The sequence below is a fragment of the Lacerta agilis genome, chromosome 11 (genome assembly GCF_009819535.1).
Source record: "Lacerta agilis isolate rLacAgi1 chromosome 11, rLacAgi1.pri, whole genome shotgun sequence".
NCBI classification, from domain to species: domain Eukaryota; kingdom Metazoa; phylum Chordata; class Lepidosauria; order Squamata; family Lacertidae; genus Lacerta; species Lacerta agilis.
Window position 1 is genome coordinate 3,620,296 of NC_046322.1, and position 22,422 is coordinate 3,642,717.

At 46.8% G+C, this 22,422-nt stretch overlaps 1 protein-coding gene across 1 annotated transcript in view; it reads left to right on the plus strand.

The window, feature by feature from the left end:
* LOC117055264 (maestro heat-like repeat family member 5) overlaps positions 1-20,596 on the plus strand; it is a 32,575-nt gene extending 11,979 nt beyond the window's left edge. The window contains exons 8-27 of the mRNA XM_033164720.1: positions 1,025-1,144; positions 1,810-1,889; positions 2,078-2,213; positions 3,506-3,601; positions 4,499-4,603; positions 5,513-5,648; positions 6,529-6,647; positions 8,162-8,311; positions 9,383-9,537; positions 10,331-10,478; positions 10,714-10,895; positions 11,740-11,877; positions 13,045-13,159; positions 13,761-13,904; positions 14,133-14,309; positions 15,026-15,175; positions 16,623-16,748; positions 18,066-18,168; positions 18,897-18,962; positions 20,396-20,596. Coding sequence (XP_033020611.1) covers positions 1,025-1,144; positions 1,810-1,889; positions 2,078-2,213; positions 3,506-3,601; positions 4,499-4,603; positions 5,513-5,648; positions 6,529-6,647; positions 8,162-8,311; positions 9,383-9,537; positions 10,331-10,478; positions 10,714-10,895; positions 11,740-11,877; positions 13,045-13,159; positions 13,761-13,904; positions 14,133-14,309; positions 15,026-15,175; positions 16,623-16,748; positions 18,066-18,168; positions 18,897-18,962; positions 20,396-20,556 — 2,607 coding nt within the window. The 3' untranslated portion in view covers positions 20,557-20,596. The remainder of the gene's footprint in view (positions 1-1,024; positions 1,145-1,809; positions 1,890-2,077; positions 2,214-3,505; positions 3,602-4,498; positions 4,604-5,512; positions 5,649-6,528; positions 6,648-8,161; positions 8,312-9,382; positions 9,538-10,330; positions 10,479-10,713; positions 10,896-11,739; positions 11,878-13,044; positions 13,160-13,760; positions 13,905-14,132; positions 14,310-15,025; positions 15,176-16,622; positions 16,749-18,065; positions 18,169-18,896; positions 18,963-20,395) is intronic.
* Positions 20,597-22,422: the final 1,826 nt, after the last annotated feature.

Consider the following 22,422-nt stretch of genomic DNA (forward strand, 5'->3'; position numbering starts at 1 on the left):
TCGTGTCTGACTCTTCGTGACCCCGTGGACCAGAGCACACCAGGCACACCTGTCTTCCACTGCCTCCCGCAGTTCGGCCAGACTCATGTTGGTAGCTTCGAGAACACTGTCCAACCATCTCATCCTCTGTTGTCCCCTTCTCCTTGTGCCCTCCATCTTTCCCAACATCAGGGGCTTTTCCAGGGAGTCTTCTCTTCTCATGAGTATGCCAAAGTACTTGGAGCCTCAACTTCAGGATCTGTCCTTCCAGTGAGCACTCAGGGCTGATTTCCTTAAGAATGGATAGATTCGATCTTCTTGCAGTCCATGGGACTCTCAAGAGTCTCCTCCAGCACCATAATTCAAAAGCATCAGTTATTCGGCGATCAGCCTTCTTGATGGTCCAGCTCTCACTTCCATACATCACTACTGGGGAAACCATAGCTTTAACTATACGGACCTTTGTTGGCTGGTGATGTCTCTGCTATTTAAGATGCTGTCTAGGTTTGTCATTGATTTTCTCCCAAGAAGCAGGAGTCTTTTAATTTCGTGACTGCTGTCACCATCTTCAGTGATCATGGAACCCAAGAAATTAAAATCTCTCACTGCCTCCATTTCTTCCCCTTCTATTTGCCAGGAGGTGATGGGACCAGTGGCCATGATCCTTGTTTTTTTGATGTTGAGCTTCAGACCATATTTTGTGCTCTTCTCTTTCACCCTCATTGAAAGGTTCTTCAATTCCTCCTCACTTTCTGCCATCAAGGTTGTGTCATCAGCATATCTGAGGTTGTTTTTTCCCATAGAAAGTAATGAAAAATGGATTAATCTGTTCCAGACTTTTAAAAACAACCCCTAAAACAGCAATTTAATATGAATTTTACTATCTAACAAGACCATTTCTGGGTTAGGCTTAGGGTTGGTTTTAGGACTGGGTTAGTGTTAGGGTAAGGATTAGAATTAGAATTAGGGTTAGGGTCAGTGTGGTTTTATGTTTCCTTGTGATTTTGATTGAATCTCAATTTTATAAATTCCCTTCTCCTTTTAGGACGAGGCTCTAAAAAAGAGCCTCATGAAGACAGCAATTCTAACAACCAAGGCACTCGTGCAAACGCATGTGGTAAACATCATCTTTCCACACAAAGCAGAGCTCACCATCTGCATAATTGTGAGTAAAAAGAGGAAGAGGAGGAGGAGGAGGGAAATCTCCTGGGGTTTTTCTAGAGCATTTTTTAAAATAGCTGTGTAGGTCTAGCTCTGGTGAAATATCAGGGTGGCAGTTTCTAAGCATCTGGCCCCAAACAATTTCTGGGTGGTCACGCTCTGCTCCAAACCCTCTTGAAAGGCAGTCCTACATTGTGACATCCTCAGCAGGATGTAACCAGCGCCTAAGTAAAAGAGGCTAGGTTTTCCCAGGAGGAGAGGGCTGTAGCTCTAGCCATGATTGCTATGTTCTGCCTCCACAGCGGAAGGAAGCCATGTTTCTGAATATCAGTTGCTGGAAGCCACAGGCGGGGAGAGGGCTCTTGTGCTCCTGTTCTGCTCCCTGGTTGGCCGCTGTGAGAACAGGATGCTGGCCTAGACGGGCCATAGGCCTGGTCCAGAAGGCTGGTCTTATGTTCTTATGAGGTGGAGCTCTGTCCAGGTGAAAGATGGATCTGATCCCCAGATCCAGGAAGCCCACTCTTCTCCCCTAGGAGGACCCACTTGCCAATTGCAAAGAAGTTGTAAAGTGGGCTGGGCTGGATAGAGAGCACAGTTCAGGGCTTGGTGTGGCGGCGGCAGGGATGGAGCCTCCAGTTCTCTGACATGCTGTGTGCTTCCCCACAACAGGAAGTCATCGAAGAGGAGCCGCTGGGCTCTTTCTCTATTTCTGTCCTTCACCACGCCATCATCACCGTCAGCTGCATGACGTAAGTACGGGGAGCTGCTTCTCCGCCCCCCTACAGCTTGTCACTGCCCCCCACCTATTCCCGGCACCTCCCTTGCCATACCCGGAAATTGTACCCCTTGGCCAGACACAGTCCATGTTTCCTCACCAGGTTTATGGACTGCTGGGTGCTGATCATTTCCTCCCCCCTTCTTTCTCTTTCCTCTTCAGTGCCTTGAAGCCACCTATGGATTCTCCGCTTAGGTCGGAGCTAGTCCAAAAAAGCATAAAGAAGGTCTTTTCGTTACCCTCCTTGAAGCTGACCAAGCTCAAAGCCGGCAGCTCGATGCACACAACGCAGAGCCAGGTGAGTGGACCTTCTTCTTCCAGGGATAGGAATGGAGGAAAATGGGGTTGCCAGGTTAAAGGATTTGAGGGCAAAGAGTCAGAGCCATGGAAGTGACAAATAACGCTGCCCATCACAATGATGTAACAACCAGAGACTTTGGGTGTATATTTTTGATTTTAATGATGTTTCAATATTTATTGCATTTAACCTTTGGCTAGAATGCATCCACGAATGATACCTGCATGCCTGCATTTTGTGATTCTCATTCCTCCCTCCTACACTGCATTTAATTTTGTTTGCTTGCTTGTTTATATGCTGCCCACCTGACTGGGTGACTCCAGCCACTCTGGGCGGCTTCCAACAAATTAAAACACAGCAAGACATCAAATATTCTAAACTTCCCTATGCAGGGCAGCCTTCAGATATATTCAGAAGGAAGTATAATTGTGTATCTCTCTGACATCTGATAGGAGGGTGTTCCACAGGGTGGCCCCACCACCGAGAAGGCCCTCTGCCTGCTTCCCTGTAACCTCTCTTCTTGCAGGGAGGCAGCTGCCACAAGGCCTTCTCCATAAACAACAACACTGAAGATTTGTATGATAGTTAGGGCCAAATGGTTTGGGACACCCCAAGGAAGTGGAGCCCAGTGTGGAGCCCTGTATCTATACATCCTATGACTTGTAAGCTTTCTTCATATATGCCAAAGAACATTTGATGTTTAGGACTCTTTGAGCGCTGTGTTTGAACCCCTGCATAAGCTTTGTTACAAATCTGCTGAGCAGCTGGTGGCCAAGGCTGCCCTATTGCAATAGCCCTAATCTACTGGGTCCCTAGCAGAATCTGCTGATTCTCTTGGTTCTGTGTGCCATTTAAAAGGTGTTTCCTCACCTGGGCAAAGGACAGGTGGTACAGAAATAAAGTCTTACCACAACAGCCTGCCCCCCCCCCGGTGGCTCTTTCCCTCTTTTCTCATTCTGGCTACGGGCTGCAAAAAGACTTTTCTTTCTTTGAAGAATGTGTGCTTCTCCAGATGTGCTGCCATTGGCCCCGTTCAGCATGGCCAAGAGTCCAAGAACCAGGAATAGGGAAGCCGAGGTGCTGCAGAAGTAGAACCATAGAATCGCGACAGGTGGCCACCCAACCTCTGCTTAACAACCTCCAAGGAAGGAGGGGGCTGTTGAGCTCACGTCTTGCTTGCGGGTGTCCCACTGGGTCATTGGAAAGGGGATGCTGGACTAGAAGGCTCCAGAGCACATGGGATTTCCACGGGGGTCTTCAGCTTTTAACTGCTTTTGCTTCTCTCCTTTCAGGACTTCTATCAGCAGACGGTCACTGCGTGTCTCAACATGATGACCAGCCTGCTTTCAGAGGCCCCCTCCCTGGAGACGCTGGAAGATATTTTAGTGGTAAGGGAGCCCCCAAGACCTCAGAACAGGGGGGAGCAGCAGCTCCCATGCCGGAGGACAGACCCCGTTGAAATTATGGCACAAGGGGCATCTGTGGCCAACTCACTGGTTGTGGATGCAGATGGTGAAATGGGCCTCTGTTATGCCAGGAATGCTTGTGCAAGGCACATGTCCGTTTCCTTTCAAAGATCTGTCCTCTGCTGATGGCATTAGGGGATGGGCCATGGCTCAGGGGCAGAGCATCTGTTTTGCATGCTCAAGGTCCCAGGTTCAATCCCCAGCATCTCCAGGTGGGGCTGGGGAAAGACTCTCTGTCTGGATCCCCAAAGGGCCAACTGCCAATCATCATTACCTGTGGCCATCACCAAGGTTGGTGGATCAATGGCTGGGTTTGGTCCAAGGATGCTTCCTGCACTCCATGACTATGGCTGTGGTGAGGTGCATGTTGTGTTATTGTAATTATCACACACACAAATGGCAGATCGCAGGGCAGTTCACAACATGAAAATACAAAATGAGGCCACACAATACGTAATAAAACAAACCAAGAGCCAATTAATTTCTAATTCTATTAATGTTCAATGTGTTTCATGTAATGGCTCCTTTTTTCTATATCTCACATTGTTCTCATTTTGTTTGCAAGCTGCCTCGGACTGGGAAAAAGGTGGGGTATAGAATAATAATAATAATAATAATAATAATAATAATAATAATAATAATAATGAAGTAGAACAAATTGCATCAAACTTTCTCCTTTACAAAACAACCCCTTTTTGGAATTTGTCCCCTCTGTGGTCCCGGCATGATGGATCCAGCCAGTTGCCGAAGCTTTGTGAATTTGCAAACCCAGATGAATGGTTGTCCTTCCATGTGATGATGATGATTTCTCTCCCGCAGCACACAAATGGCTGGATTGACTCCCCCAGAGTCTATGAGAGGGAGAGAGCTGTCAAGAGCACCAGCTTCCTGATGAAATACGTCTCCGAGCATTTGGATTTTGACGTGAGTGACCAAGGCTTAACTCTGCAATTTCAGATTATAATTATTATTTTATAATGTATTAAATTGCTCTTCATATGAGGATCACAGGGTGGTTTACAATAGGCTTTTCGTTTTTAACTTGTTTTTAACTTTCTCCGGAAAGGGTAAGTCTAGATTCAATGGAGGTAGGTTACAGGGTAGGATACAGGCTAGCATTTATACTGACATAATGTCTTATGGATGCAGTGTAAGACACTGTAGTGTAGTAGTTAAGAGTGTTGGCCTGAGACCTGGGAGAGACGCGGGTTCAAATCCCTCCGCTCAGCAATGACTCTCATTGAGTGTGACCTTGTGGGCCTGTGACTGCCTCTTGGCCTAGCCTACCTCTCAGGATTGTTGTGGGGATTAAATGAGGAGGAGGAGGAGGAACCCCTTGAGCTCCCTGGAGAAAAAGCTGAGAGGTAAATGCAATAAAATTAAATTAAAACTTGCATAAGTTGCGTGCCTCAAGGGAAGTGATTCATAAGTGAATACAATAATAATTGGTGGTACTAAACAGCACCGATCCCACAGGAAAAACCCTTCTGGAAGCATATCCAGGGCAGAATCGGGCTAATCGGTTTAACCCTCGAGCAAATATGAGGGTTGTGTGTGGAAATTCCCTTCCTGACCTATGTAGGTCATAAGAACAGAACCATCCCTTTGCTGGGTTCGCCAAGAAACCCATTTAGTTCATCTTGCTACTGTATTTCCAACTTCAGACAGAGGGATGCCTCTTGGAAAATTTCAGCCAGGGTGTTGAATTGATTCTGCATCTGTGCATGAGAGGTTTTATATATATGTATATATATATATAATAACATAGCAAGTTTGCATCTGTGGGATGAAGGCTGACTGTGCCATCTCTCTCTCTCTCTCTCCACCTCCTAGATATCCCACGATTTCCCCTTTCTTGGACAGCTGGTGGCGCTGTTGTCCCTTCACATCGCAGACATTGTGAAGGAGATTGGCCTGCAGTCAGCGGAGGCCTTGTACCACCTCCATTACATCATGATAGCCAAAATGGGTGAGGGGGATGCTGCGAAATGGTTGGTTTCTTCTCAGCCGCAGGGTGCGAGATCTGCAGCCCGACAGAGGCTCCCATCGTCCCTGAGTGTTGCCCATGCTGGCTGCTGCTGAGGCTGAGGGCAGTTCAGGAGGGCCAGAATTCGTGCCAGCACTGGCCTAACGCAAACACCCCGTTGGCCGGAGACGAGAGGGAAGTCTGAGGGGAGGGATTCACTGCTTCAGAACATCAGAAATGCCTTCTGGATCAGACCAGTGGCCCACCCCAGTCCAGCATCCTGTTCCCACGGGGGGTGGACCAGATGCCTGTGGGAAAGCAGCAAGCAGAATTTGAACTCAAGAGCTCTTTCCCTCCTGGGGTTTCCAGCAACTGGCATTCAGAAGCATTGCTGCCTTTGACCGTGGAGACAGAGCAGAGCCATCATGGCTAATAGCCATGAATTCTCTTCCATGAATTTACCTCACCTTCTTTGAAAGCCATCTTGGTCCATGGGCATCAATACCTCCTGTGGCAGGGAGTTCCAAAGTTTAGCTGTGCACTGCAAGAAGAAGGACCACCCTGAAACTTCATTGAATGTCCCGGAGTTCTCGTGTTAGGAGGGAGAGAGAAAAAGCTTTCTCTCCCTCCACTTTCCCCTTGCCATACGTTGTCTCCTTTTCCTCAACGGAAAATCCCCCAAATGCTGTGGCCATAGAGCTCCACAACCACCCCAGTCCTTTTGGTTGCCCCCTTCCGAACCTTTTCCAGTTCTGAATTACAATTTCTGAGGTGAAATAGAGAATATTTTTGTTGTCCGCAGTGGGGAAACTGGAGGTCTTGTGCAGGGAGCCCTAATGCCGTGTTCTCTTGCATGCCTATCCCCAACCCTGACCCCGTTTAGGGAAGAAGGTGGAGATGAGGCATAAGAACAGGAAAGGCAACGTGGTCAAATGGTTCCGAGAAGATTTCTTCATCCCTGGGCCCTCCATCTTCTACAACGACATCTCCAAAGTGGCAAAGGTCGGTGGGGCTTTTCGGACTGTTTCTTGCTGAGACCGCAGCCAGCTCTCAGTTAGCGGAGGTTCGTCCATCCGGGAAAACGGGGCCTGCCCCACCAACCTCCTCAGGCGCCTTTTGGGGGGTGAGGGAGAGATTCAGAGCAGTCCACATGGAAAGCCAAAGCTATCAAATGCAGGCTTACTGAAACAATACATGAGAACGGAAACATAAGCCGCCTTTGAAATCCTCACATCCTCGAGTTTTTCAGTGCCATTTCCCGGCCAAACAGTGTGTACAAAAAGGATTGTGCAAGCTAAAAGTGTCCAGAAAATGAATATATTAGTGTAAATAACATATGGAAATGGATTGTATTAGAATCAATCCTTCGAAGACAAGTGCCCGTTGGTCTAAAATGCATGCCAAATTCTACTTATTTTGAAAGGTCACATTACGCAAAAGGTGAGATAGATAGATGGTAGATAGATAGATAGATAGATAGATAGATAGATGATTGATAGATGATAGATAGATGATAGATAGATAGATAGATAGATAGATAGATAGATAGATAGATAGATCCCAACCCCAAACTACTCAGGCGTTGCCACAACTGTCAGCCCTGGATAGAGACCCGTATGCATTACAAGCTGCAAGCTGCCCGGCCAATGGATCCTGCAGGAGAATTGTGGAGTAGCCCTAGCTGTGCATCTGATGGGCCCCTGCGGTGAGGAGAGCTGCTTCCCTGCATGCATCACCTTTGCTGGATCGAGAAGAGGCAGTGTGGTGCAGTGGTTAGAGAGTCTGACCCGAAGGGTTCAGATCCCCACTCAGCCAGGAAACTCATGGGGTCACTCACAGTCTCTCAGTCTAAACTACCTCATGAGGATAAAATGGGGAGGAGAGAGAACCATGCATTGCACTGCCAAGCCAATGGACTGGGCCAGGCTTCCTCAACCTTGGCCCTCCAGATGTTTTTGGCCTACAACTCCCATGATCCCTAGCTAGCAGGACCAGGGATGCTGGGAACTGTGGTCTCAAAACATCTGGAGGGCCGAGGTTGAGGAAGCCTGGACTATGCCAACACTGTGGTGCATGTTTTTGACATATATGAAGAAATAAACACACAGCCTGCAGGTTCCCAGCAAATCTGACTTCGTTTGGCATTGATTGATTATGTAACTGATATCCACTCTTACTCGCCCTCTCTGTTTCTGCAAGAACAGTTATCTTAGTTTCTAGTCTGACTTTGGATTGTAGCTCTTCTTGTTCCAATGGCATAACCAATTTTCGAAAATAGCAAGGCACCACCCGAGACGTAGTTTTGTTTGTTGCGAAATCTTTCAATACTTAAATAAACACATAAATAGAATCAGAATTGGAGAGTTGGAAGGGACCCTGAGGGTCATCTAGTCCAACCCTCTGCAAAGCAGAGTGGATATGTCTTTCACTTTGTGAAGGTGCCCTTGGACTCCTGAAAAGTGGTCCTTAGAGTGTGGAGCAGAAGAAAACTCCCTCTTCTCTCTTCTTTGTGCCAGGCTTTTGGGGAGCACCTCACGCCCAGCCAGATCAACGACGTTGTGTTGAAGGCAATTGACAACCTGACCGTGGAAGACAGAGCCATCTCTCAGGCTGCAGCAGTGCTGCTGAGTTCCTTCCTTGAGGAATGCGGGATGGACATGGAAGACGTAAGGCTCAAAAGGGAGGCAGGGGGGAGCAGGTGTCCTATAAATGAGACATTCTCTTCGGACGTAGGATTTGCTTGTTTCTGGGGATGTAAGAAGGCATTGATTTCAAACGTCTGTGGTTTGCGCCTCTGTTTCCATTCTGCTGCAGTTTGGCTTCCAAAAAACAACCACCATGTTTTTCATCTCGCTGTCTGCTTTGGCAGTATTTTAATTACATTATTCCACCCTGTTCATGTCAGTGCAAAGGAAACACAATGTGGACAACACTGAGCTCAACGGACCATTGCTATTCCTAGGGCGCAGCTTCCTAAGTTAACAGGAGAGATGAGTTAAGCCGGCTCTTTGATCTGTTTTAAATTTCTTTTGTGGTTCTCTTTTGTAAGCTATTTTGAAAATCTAAATACACATTTTCAAACAAACAAACAAACAAACAAACAGTTGTTTCTTTCTCATCCTGCTATTTTTTAAAAAATATATTTTATAAAAAAAAATCACAATTTCACATAAAATTCCAAGACATACTAAATTTTCCTTTCTTTTTCCTACTTTCCATCCCATTTTCCATGGTGTTTCTTTATTCTATCACACTGCTGCACCCTAACTTCACTTTTTGGTATCATAGCAAAAAAAAACCCAATAATCTCTAATGATTCCCGTTGCTCATAGTTCGAATCCTGTTCATGAATTTGTGATGTTATAATATTTATTCAAATAGTCCTAAAAAGACTTCCGTTAAACATAAAACAGTCATGGTTAAGCTCTCTTATTTTAGCTGCCATCTTTGGTGATCTATTCTTTGCTTGTCCATTCTTTTCTGCTGGTAACTTCTTCGTTTTTCCATTTCTGTGCATACAGAATCCTATCTGCTGTAGTTACATACACAAAAAACTTAACCATCTTTTTGGAACTTCTGACCCCAAAAGCTTCAGTTTTGTTTTGTTTGTTTTTATTTGGGGAGGGGTATAATCACTTTGAACATCTTTTTTATCTCGTCATATATCATTCCCCCAAAATCCCTCGCTTTCTTTCAGGTCTGCCACTTTCTCATCCTGGTCTTTTATCTTCTTCCAGCTGCACATGATTGTAAAGGAGATTTACAACCATCTCCCCAGGATCCCAGACCCCCGCACGAAAGAGGAGACACTTACTGCCATGGTCAACCTTGCCACCAAACGTCTGAACCCCGTGGTAGACAGCCTGTTGGATTGTTCGATGGACTGCGATGAGTAAGGGCCTTTAAGAGATGAGTGTGTTACGGGGGGATAGATCCATTTTGCCTGGAAATCTCAGGACGTCTCAGATGCCCTGCATAACCTGTGACCCACCAAGCCAGGTCACAGCCCATCAGCCACGGATGGTGATTTCCCAACTCCGTGGCATCTCCCAGGTTTTTGAAGTAGAGTTGCCAACTTTTTGCCCTCGGGAAGCTGCTTCCTCTGTGGGAATGAGGCTTTGTTCCACGCTGTGAAAAGCAGTATGCAATGTGGATCAAACCTCTGTTCAAGATTCAGGTGGAAGCCATGCCAGTTTCTCCACACACACACACCTTCTGGACAGTTGCGAGGGACAGGGAACAAATTCAGTTTGGGTCACTTTTAAGTGAGAGCTTACATCATTTGCACTTTCCAAAACAAGAACGGTCATATTTCAAAATTTGCACTATTCTGAATTTTTCAATGCCGTTCTCCAGTCAAATAATACACACACACACACACACACACACACACCAAGTAGGCACACAAATGTATGAACTGGTGGAAATAACATAGAAAGACATAAAATTAGGGGAGATTGTTTTGCAAAAGATGTTTAAGAGGCAAAATTGTATATGCAAATGTGCAGAGTTTTCATGATGTGGAAATGGGGAGAGCTGAATTTAAGTGGGGTTTCTGCCCCGAGTTACTTATCAAAAAGGGGAATAGTAGTTTCTTTCTTTGCTAATGCATGTGCAATATAAAGGAAATATAGAAGGCCTGGCTTTTTTAAGAAAAGGAAAAATTCTGTTTTAAAAAATTGCAGAAGTGCCGTGGTAATTTGGAAGGCCTTGGTCGCAGATCCGTACTGCAGCATCAAGCTGCTGAGACCCCTCCTGAAAAGACTCCAGGATGAAGACCCCAGTTCAGAAGTCACCAGCAGGCGACACAGCAAGTCTCAAATGCCAATGGCGGTACGAAACCACTCAGTTTCTCTCTCCTGGGTTGTTCTTGAATGGGAGCTGGGGGCTTCTTGCTGGGGGTGTGCATTTTAACAACTGGCCTCTGGGGTTCTGCCTAGCAGCATCTTAGTGGTCCATCGCTGTGAGGCAGGAAAGGCTCACCTGGTTCCAGGTTTGGGGGGGATATTTTTGGGTGTCTGCTGTCCATCCTCTGCTGAATGCTGTTCTCCTGTCCTTGTCCCTCCAGGCTACCAACGCTCTGTGTCTCATCCTGGCATTACCTGAGGCTTCGGATGTTCTGCAGAACAAGTTCCCCCAGCTCTTGCTTGCACTGATCACCCAGATCTATTTTGTCCTTGGGTCGGGCAGAAGAGGTTCGAGGGCGACCAGTCTCATGCCAGACCCCCCTTCGCATCTCAGTCCGCTGACGTAAGGCACCTGCTAATGCATTTGGGGTGGTCCTCCCTTCTCTCTCAGCCCTCACCGAAGAGATAGGCTTCATTGGGACATGGAGGTTCTTCTTAGGTTGGATAGTTGAGAGACCCTGGCTTCTCCAACCCCTGTGCTCTTCAGTCCTTTTGGACCACAACTCCCATCAGCCCTAGCCAGCACAACTATGCTGAAAATGGGAGTTGTGGTAGTCCCAAACATCTGAAGGACACTAGGATGGGAAAGGATGCTGGAGACTCTCCCACACGATGGGCTGGTTTTGGTGTGGAGCGACTCACGTGTCATGAAACCTTAAGCCTCCATCACAGCCGAAAGGTTGCAGCTTGTGCTGGAAACATGTGAGAGGCTGCGGGGGGTGGTGGTTGGGGTTGGATCCATCAGGCCAAGCAGCTCAAGACTGCAAGATGTCAAGGACCTAAAACTCCCCAGATGAACCTACCCAGACCTTGTGATCATCACCGGAGGCCCCTCTTCATGGGCCTCCTCCACGAGACGTCCACAGGGTGGCAACACAAGAAGGGGCCTTTTCTGTGGTGGCTCCCCATTAGTGGGCTGGCCTTCATTATATACCTTGAGATGCCAGGCAAAAGTGTTCCTCTTCAGGCAGGCCAGTGGCAGATTAACAACCTACGCCAACTGTGTTTGTGTGAGGGAGAGGAGTTATAGGTTTGGCTTGTTCAGGCGTTTGTTACTTATTTTGCGCTTCTTATCTTGTATTTTTATGTTGTGAACTGCCCTGAGATCTACGGGTGGAGGGCAGTATACAATTTATTTTTTAATGGATAAATGAATACAATATTCCTAATTATTTCACTTGATTCAGGACCACCGTGCAGGCCCTGAAAAACCTTATTGGGTGTGGCGGCTATATCAAAGAATACAACATGCTGGAGATCCAAAGGTGCTGGGATATGCTGTCTAGCCCAGAAAACTTTTTCGACGGCATTCGGCTTCTGATAAGGTAAGATGGTGAAATGGACTGGCAGGGGAGGCACGAAGAGCAGCCCCCCAAGGCCTCCTTTCTGGGAGATGGGGAGAAACTTTCTACTTATTTCAGAAAATGTACATGCTGTTTGATTGTAATGAAACAAACAAACCACAAAGCAGTTAAAAAGAAAAGATAAGAAAATATCAATTAGAAAAACTAAGCAGATTAACATTTGCACCAGCTTTCTAAACATCTGGGTAGGCTGGTCTAAAGAAGAATGTTCTTAGCAGGTGCCCAAAAGAGTACAGTGAAGGTGCCTGTTTGATATCAATAGGCAGGCAGTTCCCAAGTTTAGGTGCTGACACACTAAATGTTCTTACAAATGCAGAGCAGGTGTTATGTGGTGCCTGAAATAATGCCAATTCCACCAATCAAAGAGGCTGAGTGGGTGCATATGGGGTAATGGTAATATTGTTACAATTAAATTTATTAGTTGCACTTCTCCAGCAGGTCCTGGGGTGGATCACAGCAATGTAAAATTCAGAATATAAATCAGCTGGAACAAATTGCAAAGGCAGGAATAGGCTGGGTCCTGAAAATACGTATCTCAGGCATCACAGGCCGGGGTAAAGAGGTGCGTCTTCAGCTTCCTCTATGGGGAGCAAATTCCACAGTTTACCCCTCTTCTCTAAATCCATTTGCATTCATCAACGTTTCATAAGAACAGGGCAGAACAGATAGTGCCTGCAGGGAGGGTGGCATGAAATCCGCAAGAGCAAATCTGGATTCTGGGGTTGGCTAAAAAGAAAGGAAGGCACGTGAAACACTCTTGTTTTGCCCAGTTTATATCAGGGTTGTTTCCTGCCAGCTCAGAGTTATGCAGGACCCTGAACCCTTCCCCTTTCCCCTCCAAGCACTGAAAACCGTATTCAGGAAACTCTGCTGGCTTTGGAGATTTCTTTGCAAGATACTCTCAAGCATCCCTTCCTCTACAGAGAGAGCTAGATAGGACTTGGGTGAAATTGGAGAGGAGCAGAGGGCAGTGACTGGGGCAACCCAATCAGGTGGGCGGGGTGCAAGTAATGAATTATTATTATTATTATTATTATTATTATTATTATTATTATTCAGGAACACTTAGCGGTTCCTCCTGCCAGCTTCAGGCCTGTGCACCCTTTGTGTCTGATTTTGATGTTTCAGGACCTTGTTTGCCTACTCCAAAGTGCACCTCAGAAACACTTTCAAGCAGGCCAACGCCTACTTGCGCCGCACTGACGTTAAGGAGCGGACGGTTGGGATGGCCTTCTTCACCGAGGTGAGAGTCGGAAACAGGGAACGCCTGCAGGGGCTCCTGCTTGGAAAGAAGCGCTCCCAGGCAGGCAAGGAAACCAGAGGGTGTTAGAAGGTCTCCTGAGCTGGCAGGCCTGCGCTCTGCCTGAGGCAGCAACTGGTATGAGCCACGGGCAGCCTGCATTCACTCCTTGCGCTTGGCTGCCCTCTTCTTCCCGCCCAGGGGGCCCTGCCCTCTGCCTGCCCCTCAGAGCCAGCATGGCACACAGGGCTGGACTTGGGCGGCCGCAGCCTCTTCTCCTCTTTCCAGCTGCCCAAGGGAGGAGGCCAGCAGCAGTGGCCACAGAGATGCCATGGAGGGGCAACGAGAGGCCCCCTCACAGCTGCCACTGTCACTAGGGACAAGCTCTGGCTCATCCTCCTCCCTGAGCTCGGTGGCGGCAGCACTGGCAGGGAAAATAGGGACATTCCGGTATCAAATCAGAAGACGGTTGGCTTTTGTCATTCCGGGGCTGTCCCTTTAAAACCAGGACAAACTTGGAGGGCATGGGGTACCGAACTTCGGTTTCCCCCTGCCCTCCCTCCTTTCTTTGGCCTTGCTCACCATCAAGTGTTTTCTTTCTCAGCTCCTTTTCCACTCGGAGATAGGCTTGTATTTCGTGAAGCAGGACATTATGGACGTCCTGAAGGAGTGGATGGGGCAAGCCAACCCCCTCATGCAGCTCTTCAGCGTCCGAGGGCTGGGCTACATGTTGCTGCACCCGCTGGAGGTAAGAGGCTGGAGTTGAACCTGGGACCTTCTGCATGCCAAGCAGATGCTCCAGCTCTGGTCCCTTCCCCTATTGGAGGCCCCCACCCTGCACAACCACTCATGAGAGAGCACCCGTTCACTTTTGTGCAATGCCTACGCTGTGGCTTCTTGGGTGCAAACCGTGTCTGCGTGCGCCGACTTCTCTGCTGTGACCGTGTTCCCTTACCTGCTTCCTTGTTTCCTTCAGGAAGAATCCTTGAATGCCTTCGTCTCGCCCCTGATAAACTGCGCTTACAATCCGGACAAGAGTATTGCCAAAGAGTCCATGAAGTGCCTGCAACTCCTGTTCCACCACTTGGAGGTGGAGGAATACAGCTTAGCCGGGTGCAGCCTTTACCCTCAGCTCTTGAAACACTTCAATGATGTGAGTCAACAAGCCTACTAGAAATGGGCTCATCCATGCCCTGGTGCTTCCCAAACATTTGGGGGGGGGGCTGCCCCTTTGGTTCCAGAGCCACATCCCCAGTGCCCCCTACAATATAAAAAGAATCACAGTGGTGCCTTGGTTCTCAAACTTTATCCGTTCTGGAAGTCTGTTCGAAAACCAAAGCGTTCCAAAACCAAGGTGCGCTTTCCCATAGAAAGTCATGCAAAACGGATTAATCCATTCTAGACTTTTAAAAACAACCCCTAAAACAGCAATTTAACATGAATTTTACTCTCTAATGAGACCATTGAGCCATAAAATGAAAGCAATAATCAATGTACTGTACTATAAAATAAATAAGACAGTATTGCAGATGATGAAATTAATATATATATATTTTTTCTTACCTGCACTGATGATAGTCATTGTTTGGATGGGGGATTTTTTATCCATTTCCACAGTCACAAACTCAATCAGTAGCTTAACTGGGTTCCACACGGTCACAAAAACAAACCCAGTTCGTTAAGCTCCTTGACGGTGGTGGGCAAAGGCCACCGGCGTTGGTCCCCTGTTGTGTGGGCCCAGGTAACACCCTAAAGAACCAGATCCATAGAGAAGGAGAAGCGTTTGTTCAGCTCAACTCCCTGAAACCTGTGAGACGGGTTTGCCCTGCACAGCGCATGGGACTGACTGGCGTTCTCCTCCTTTCTCAGGAGGACAATGAGTTCAGGATTTGCTCCATCAGTCTTTTTGGGATGCTGTTGAGGGGAATAAAGGAAGAGCACAGGAACAGAGCAGAGGACACCATCATCAGGAGCCTCGTCCCCCTGATAATCCAGCTAAGCGACCCTGTGAGCGGAGAGGTGAGTTGAGGTTGGAAGGGCCAGTCTGGCCATCGCCTGGCCCGTTTGGCAAACCGCTTCTCCCCGGCAACTGTCCACATGCAGGTGGAACGCACAGCAGTGTTTCTCTGCCCGTGGAAACCCCCTTAGGATACCAATGCTGGGTTGTCCCCGAAGCATCTGTTGCAGATGAGGAAATCTCCCCTTTCCTGTGAATTTCCACACGAGGTGCGTTGCTCTATGACGTGTTACAGCTTGGAGAATCACCCCATGTTGCCCCACAGATCAAGCAATGCATAGACTGGTCTTGAATGGGTGGGCCTCGATTGTGCTTGGGGTCTGAGTCATCACCACACCTGGGGTTAAAAAGAGATTTTTCTGTCCAGGTCAGATAAGTTAGAGATCCTGGGGTCTTTTTTTTTATCCCTGTTCCCTTGCTCAAGTCACTTGCTCTGCAGATACCATGCTGTGGTTGGGATTGCTCTGCAAAAGGTTGGAACTGCCAGAGAGTCATCGAACCCCAGAATCCTAGAGTTGGAAGGGATGCCAAGGGTCCTCTAGTCCAACCCCCTGCAATGCAGGAATCTCAACTCAAGCATCCTTGACAGGTGGTCTTTCAACCTCTGCTTAAAAACCTCCAGTGAAGGAGAGGCCACCACCTTCCAAGGAAGTCGGTTCTGGAAGTCTTCTGATCCAGGCTGGTTAGCTTTAAGGAGTAGAAGCCTTGCAGGGTTGGTTTTAAAACCTGGTCATTCGACACCATCTGAAACATCCAGGTTTGAGTTCCTGGGATTGGAAGCTAAGCCTCGACACCTCTGCTGTCACTGTGATCAGCTGAATAGGCCGGCCTGGTGGAGGTTCATTAGCAGCCAGTAACGAGAGGGAGAGTCTTTTTCATGGTGGCTCCTCTCTATGCAACCACTTCCCTTTTGAGTGCTGTTCAGCCCCTACATTAGTGGCCTTTTGATGCTTGTTAAAAACCTATGTGAGTAAGTTCTCAGGGTTGCTTAATTCCCAGTTGGTTAAGGTAAAGGTAAAGGGACCTCTGACTATTAGGTCCAGTCGCAGACGACTCTGAGGTTGCGGCGCTCATCTCGCTCTATAGGCTGAGGGATCCGGCGTTTGTCCTCAGACAGCTTCTGGGTCATGTGGCCAGCATGACTAAGCCGCTTCTGGCGAACCAGAGCAGCGCATGGAAACGCCATTTACCTTCCCGCCGCAGCGGTACCTATTTATCTACTTGCACTTTGACGTGCTTTCGAACTGCTAGGTTGGCAGGAGCAGGGACCAAGCAACGGGTTTACAGGTGCTTAATTTCCAGTGGGTTACTTGTGTTTTTAACCCTACCTGGGTTACTGTCTGCATTTTATTTGCATTGTGGCCTTAATGCAGATATGTATATTTCCAAAGCTGTTGCAAGCCTAAGGCTTGATGTGAAATAAAATGTCACCCCTCCTTTCAATTCTAGGATTGTCGAATTGTCCTTAACACAATTGTCACCTTCCTGAAACTGGGGGAGATGCCCGTTGACATCTTTGAGTGTGGGCAGCAAGACAGACTCTACTACAGATCCTCACTTATCTGCAAGTACATTGTGAGTAAAATTAACATGGTCAACTGTTCCCTCCAGACTCTTTCACCAGATTTCTTCAGAGGAGAAGAAATTTTCCATCCATTTCTTAAGTTTGGGACTCACCATTAGTCCAGCTTCTTTCTTTCCTCTGAAACTGGGTGTGTTGTTGGTGTGGGCAGTGGGAGTTGCAGGCTTATTTTATTCTACTGCCTGGCTACTATTTTGTATCCACCTCATGGCTTGGGTGAGGAAGTGGAAGAATATCTAGATGAAATTCTGCAAAACAGGCTCTTGAGAAATGGTGTGTGTGTGTGTGTTGATTTTTCTTAGAAAGATGCTGTGCAACAGCTGCAGCACTCCTAACTGCCCCTCCCTCTCTGCTAAATTAACCCCCCAGTTTTATTCCATTGTGGTGTATTGATGTGCACCCCCCTGGATTAGCTGTGGCTGCAGACCCTCCAAGTGTCCCGATTTTCCAGGGACGTCCCTGTTTTAGAGAAGCCGTCCTGGTTTCTGATTTGAGCCCTGAATGTCCCACTTTTCCTTAGGATGTCCCTATTTTCATTGGAAAAATGTTGGAGGGTTTGGAGTTCTCCGAACTGTGAGCCACCTGGAGGCAATCCTGTATAGGGAAGTTTTTTTTAACGTTTAGTGTTCTAATATGGTTTTATGTGTGTTGGAAGCTGCCCAAAGTGGTTGGGGCAACCCAGTAAGATGGGTGGGATATAAATAGTAAAATTATCATTATCGATTGGGGCGCCCCTATTTTCATCGGAGAAACGTTGGAGGGTGTGTGGCTGCAGCATCCACCTTCTCATCTCCCTGTGTCTGTATCTGTGGCATCAGCATCAGCCGGCCGCAGCCACCAGCTTGCCCCTTGCCTTCTCCATCACAGATGACTTCTGAGACATTTAGTCACTATTACCTATGTGTAGCACAGCTTCAAACCGAGGCCCGCCAACACTGCCACACCCATAGTTATGCTATGGAACTCACTGCCACAAGATGGTGGCCACTAGCTTGGATGCCTTTAAAATAAGACTGGACAAATTCATGGAGGGTGTGGCTCTGCTGCTATGGCTCTGCTCCGCCTCCATAGTTCTACCAACTAAACCAACTAAAATTTTCTGTCCTCTTAATACTTGGGCATGAAGTATGGTTCTGCATTATATAAAGTCAGTAGTATTCTTGTGGGTGGCCAATTCGGAAATAACCAGGTTATACTTTTCAAGTGTTGTTTGGCCACCACGAGGGACAGAAATGCGTTAAGAAGCTGGAGTTTTACAAAAGCCTAATCTGGCACCTCGGTTTCCTTCCTGCCCACTCCCACCCCCCCAGTTGTGGAGATACAGGCAGAGGTTGCCGGACATGCTCATGCAGATGATGGAATACCTGAGGAGCAGGAACCCTGCGCATCGCGAGGCAGCCATCATATTGATAGGTAATGGAAAACAAGGCTCTGAAGGGGAAAGGGGGTTTCAGGGCATGCGCCAGAAGTGGGATCTCAGCTGGGAAACCTGGATGCGCTGCCTAACTCTGTCCAAAGGAGAGCGCTAAAGGGAGTCTGCACCCAGAAAGCAGTTTCTCTCCACCAGCTGCGCACAGCGAGTCATGTGCTTCTCCACTGTTGTTGTTTACCCGCCCCATGCCCCAAGTGCACTGGAAGTAACCTGAAAAGGTCACCAAAACATCATTAAGATGTCACTAAAAGGGCAGAGCAAGGGTCGAATGGGGGTGGGGTACGGCAGGGCGGAACAAGGGTGGGGTGGAATGCTTTACGCGGCCCCCACCAACGCATGTGGGGGTCTGGAACATAACTCCCACGCAAAATGAGGATTAAAATAGAGACGCGCCCCTTAACTTTTTTGTGCCTGGGGCAATCCCCCCTGTAGCCCCCACTACACCACGCCATTTCCCCTGTAGGGAATTCTGGAGATCCCCCGTTAGTCAGTATAGAAAGTCCTGAGCTGGATAGAGCAATGCTTTGACCCAGCATCAGTCAGCTTCCTAGGTTCCTACAATTAAACCAGCAAATTGTTAAAGTGATCCAGAAGTTCTTAGCCCCTTCTATAAAGTACCAACAGCCTCTGTGCCTCAGGTCTGATGAATGTCTTTCGCTGGACAAAGTATCAAATGCGGGAACTGATCATTTTCTATTGATCTGTCTAGCGTGCAACGCACAGTATATGAAACCAGACTTGGTGAGCAACAAACAAATTGACGACATTTATCTGGGTGAGTAAGGATCAGACCGGCTCTTTTCCTTGCAGGGATCTTTTCATCACAGGATGAGTTTTTCCAATCTCATTAATCCCAGATTATCTCACTTTAGTTACTATCAGCCCCTGCAGTCTCCTTTCCCTTCTGGATTTTGAGTCCCATGTTATTCTAGCCACTAACATGACGGGAAATCTGATGAGTTTGTGCTGGGCAAGAAATTGCACTGGCAAAGTATAATATAGTTGGATTAGACCTAACAATCAAAGTTTTTTTTTCTGTACACTTGGACTTGAACAGAAACAGTGTTTCTTTCTCTAACAACTGGCATTAATTTACCTAGCAATGCAAAGGTGAAATGAATTGTCACAGTAGGGCCTGCTGAATTTTTCAGCTTTCAAATTCAGAAAGCGAGGGGTGCTAAACAGTTGTAACATGACTTGGGAATTCAAATGATGTTTGGGTGAAATGAATATGATTTAGTTTTGCTTGGTCAGTGAAATGAGTGTAAAATTGCTTAGAAATCATTAGAAACGATTGCTAGGAACTTAGTCATTTTTATTTCAGTATTAAAGTGATTACCTTACATCTTCGGAAGTTAAAATTCTTCGGTTTTTCCTAAAGCATTTTTTCCTGCTTCATCAGACATAGACTTACCATGCTAAATGTTGTTCAATCACAAAAATAGCAGATTTTAATTCCTCACACCCAAAAACATATTTTAAACATATTTCACCCCTAAAATGGCACGCGCTACCCAGGGAGCCCAGCTCACTTCCCAGGCTGCTTTTCTTTGCCCTTGCAACCCCGTTGTTTTGCAATTCTCCTGTCCTGTACATCAGCCCCCTCCAGATGTTGTTGGACTACAACTCCCATCAGCCAAAGCCAGCAGAGCCAATGGTAAGGGGGGAGGGGTTCCTTGTGTGTGTCAGTTCTCCTCATCTCCACATCAAAAAATGGCCAATCCTAGAAACCTCTTCCACATAAACAATACTGAGCTCGGCAACCCAATGGGCCTAACTCTGTTCCAGGCGGCTCCTTCTGTTCTTATCATGAGAGGCATTCGCTCCTGACAAGACGTAGCCCTGTCCCTCCCTTGAACTCATCTCTTTAAATATCTATATGTGATTTATAACCGGGTTCTTAGGGCAACTTACAAGAGGAGGGAGCAATGGCCACCAACCTGGATGGCTTTGAGAGATGATTGGAGGAGAGGGTATCAATGGCTCCTAGCCACAATGGCTCTTCTCTGCCTCCTCAGTTGGAGGCAGAAATGCTTCTGAGCACCAGTTGTGGGAAACCACAGGAGGGAACCGGGCTCTTGTGCTCGGGTCCCACTTATGGGTTTCCTGTTGGCGTATCTGGTTGTCCATTGTGAGAACAGGACGCAGGACATGGGCCTGATCCAGGAGGACTCTGCTGTGGTTCTCATGTTCCTTCTTCCGTTGCAGCTCTCCTGGACCTTCAGGGTGACTTGGACGTGGCTGTGTCCAATGCTGCGGTGGCTGCCTGCGAGGAGCTGTTAAGACGCTGCGCCGGTCGGATCAATCCAAAGATTTTGCCCAGTCAACATCTCCAGTCCTTGCTAAAAAACAACACGGCAAGGAAGTGAAATCAAGAATTGGCATGCCCAGAAGGAGGTCTTCAGAGAAGGCAGGGAAGGAAGCAGGAGCAGCGCTCCTTGCTTTCCGAGTGCCACCAAGAGCAGCTGCGGGGAAGCTGGGCTTCCACTTGGGTTGAGAGCACTTGCAGAGAACTTAATAAAGACTCTAGATTTGCTTTCTCTGTGGTCTGCCTTTCTCTCTAGGAATCAACCTTTTTGCTTCAACTTTTCCCTTTCTAAAAGCCATTGTTTTTTCTCTCCCCTGTCCCCTCCATCCAATAGAGAGGTGATCACACTCAGAAGGGTTAGCATTCCTTACACATGCCTGCATGCACAGAGTATAGCCTAAATTGGGGGGGCGCACCTTCCTCCAAGAAAAAAAGGAAAAGGAATACATTTGGGGCTGGGAAAGGGGTCTGGCTGATTCCAGAAGTCTTGAGACAGCTACATGCTTCAATCACAGTAATATCTGTTAATTTGACTATACATTGTCAGTCTGCTCTAAATGAAGGTTCAGAATATTCAGGACTCTGAGACTTCTTCACTGACTGACTGATTGATTACACAAAGAGAAACAGTTCCTCTTTGAAACACCCTGGCGTTTCTGTGCCACTCAGGAAACAAGTTGGGATGCAATAGGGGCTTAGGAAATGAAGCAGCGGGAGATGATTTTACTTTTTAGAGGAGTCCCAGAGGAAGAGGAGAACATAAAAGAGTATTTAATTAACACATTGTCTGAATGGTTAGGAATATAGGGGGAGGAGCTGGATGGTTCAATTGACAGGATCTATCACGTTAAATCAAATTTTGCAAAGATTAGGAAATTGCCAGGAGACTGTTTGGCAATTTTTCATTCAAGATAAATTAAAGACAGAATAATACAAACCAACTACCAAAACAGATTACAAATTGGAGGAAAGAATATTATTCTGAAGGAAATTCCAGCCTGCCTTCTTAAAAAATGCACAAATTATAAATTTCTAACAGACGCCTTCGAGAAACAATAAAATACTTTATAGATGGGAAGTCTTGAGAAGGAATTTCTTTTACATACAAAAATTAGAAACAGAGATGCAGAGACATGGATGAGGCACAGAAGTTTTGGAGGAGATACAAAAGAGTTTGTTGTTGTTTAATCGTGTCCGACTCTTCGTGACCCCATGGTCCAGAGCATGCCAGGCACTCCTGTCTTCCACAAGAGTTAAGAAAAGCTAAACCAATGGTAGGGGAACAGGGAGCGACAGGAGGTGAGGAAGAGGAAAATGCACAAATTATAAATTTCTAACAGACGCCTTCGAGAAACAATAAAATACTTTATAGATACTTTATAGATGGGAAGTCTGAGAAGGAATTTCTTTTACATACAAAAATTAGAAACAGAGATGCAGAGACATGGATGAGGCACAGAAGTTTTGGAGGAGATACAAAAGAGTTTGTTGTTGTTTAATCGTGTCCGACTCTTCGTGACCCCATGGTCCAGAGCACGCCAGGCATTCCTGTCTTCCACAAGAGTTAAGAAAAGCTAAACCAATGGTAGGGGAACAGGGAGCGATAGGAGGTGAGGAAGAGGAAATGTCCGAAGATAATATAGATATTCAAGAAGAGAGAAACAACATTCTAATTAAAATATGAATATCAGAATGGCTGATCTTAAGATATTAACTTGGAATGTAAATGGTTTAATTAGTAAAACGAAAAGGAATAAAATTGAACATGTAATATTAAATCAAAATTTGGATAGTTTGCCTACAAGAAACTCATGTGGCTAAAATACATAGAAAAGTCTTGATAAATAAAGGAATTGGAATGGAATTGATAACTTCAGATAAAGCAAAGAAAAGAGGAGTGGTATTATACATTATATCTAAGTTAGAC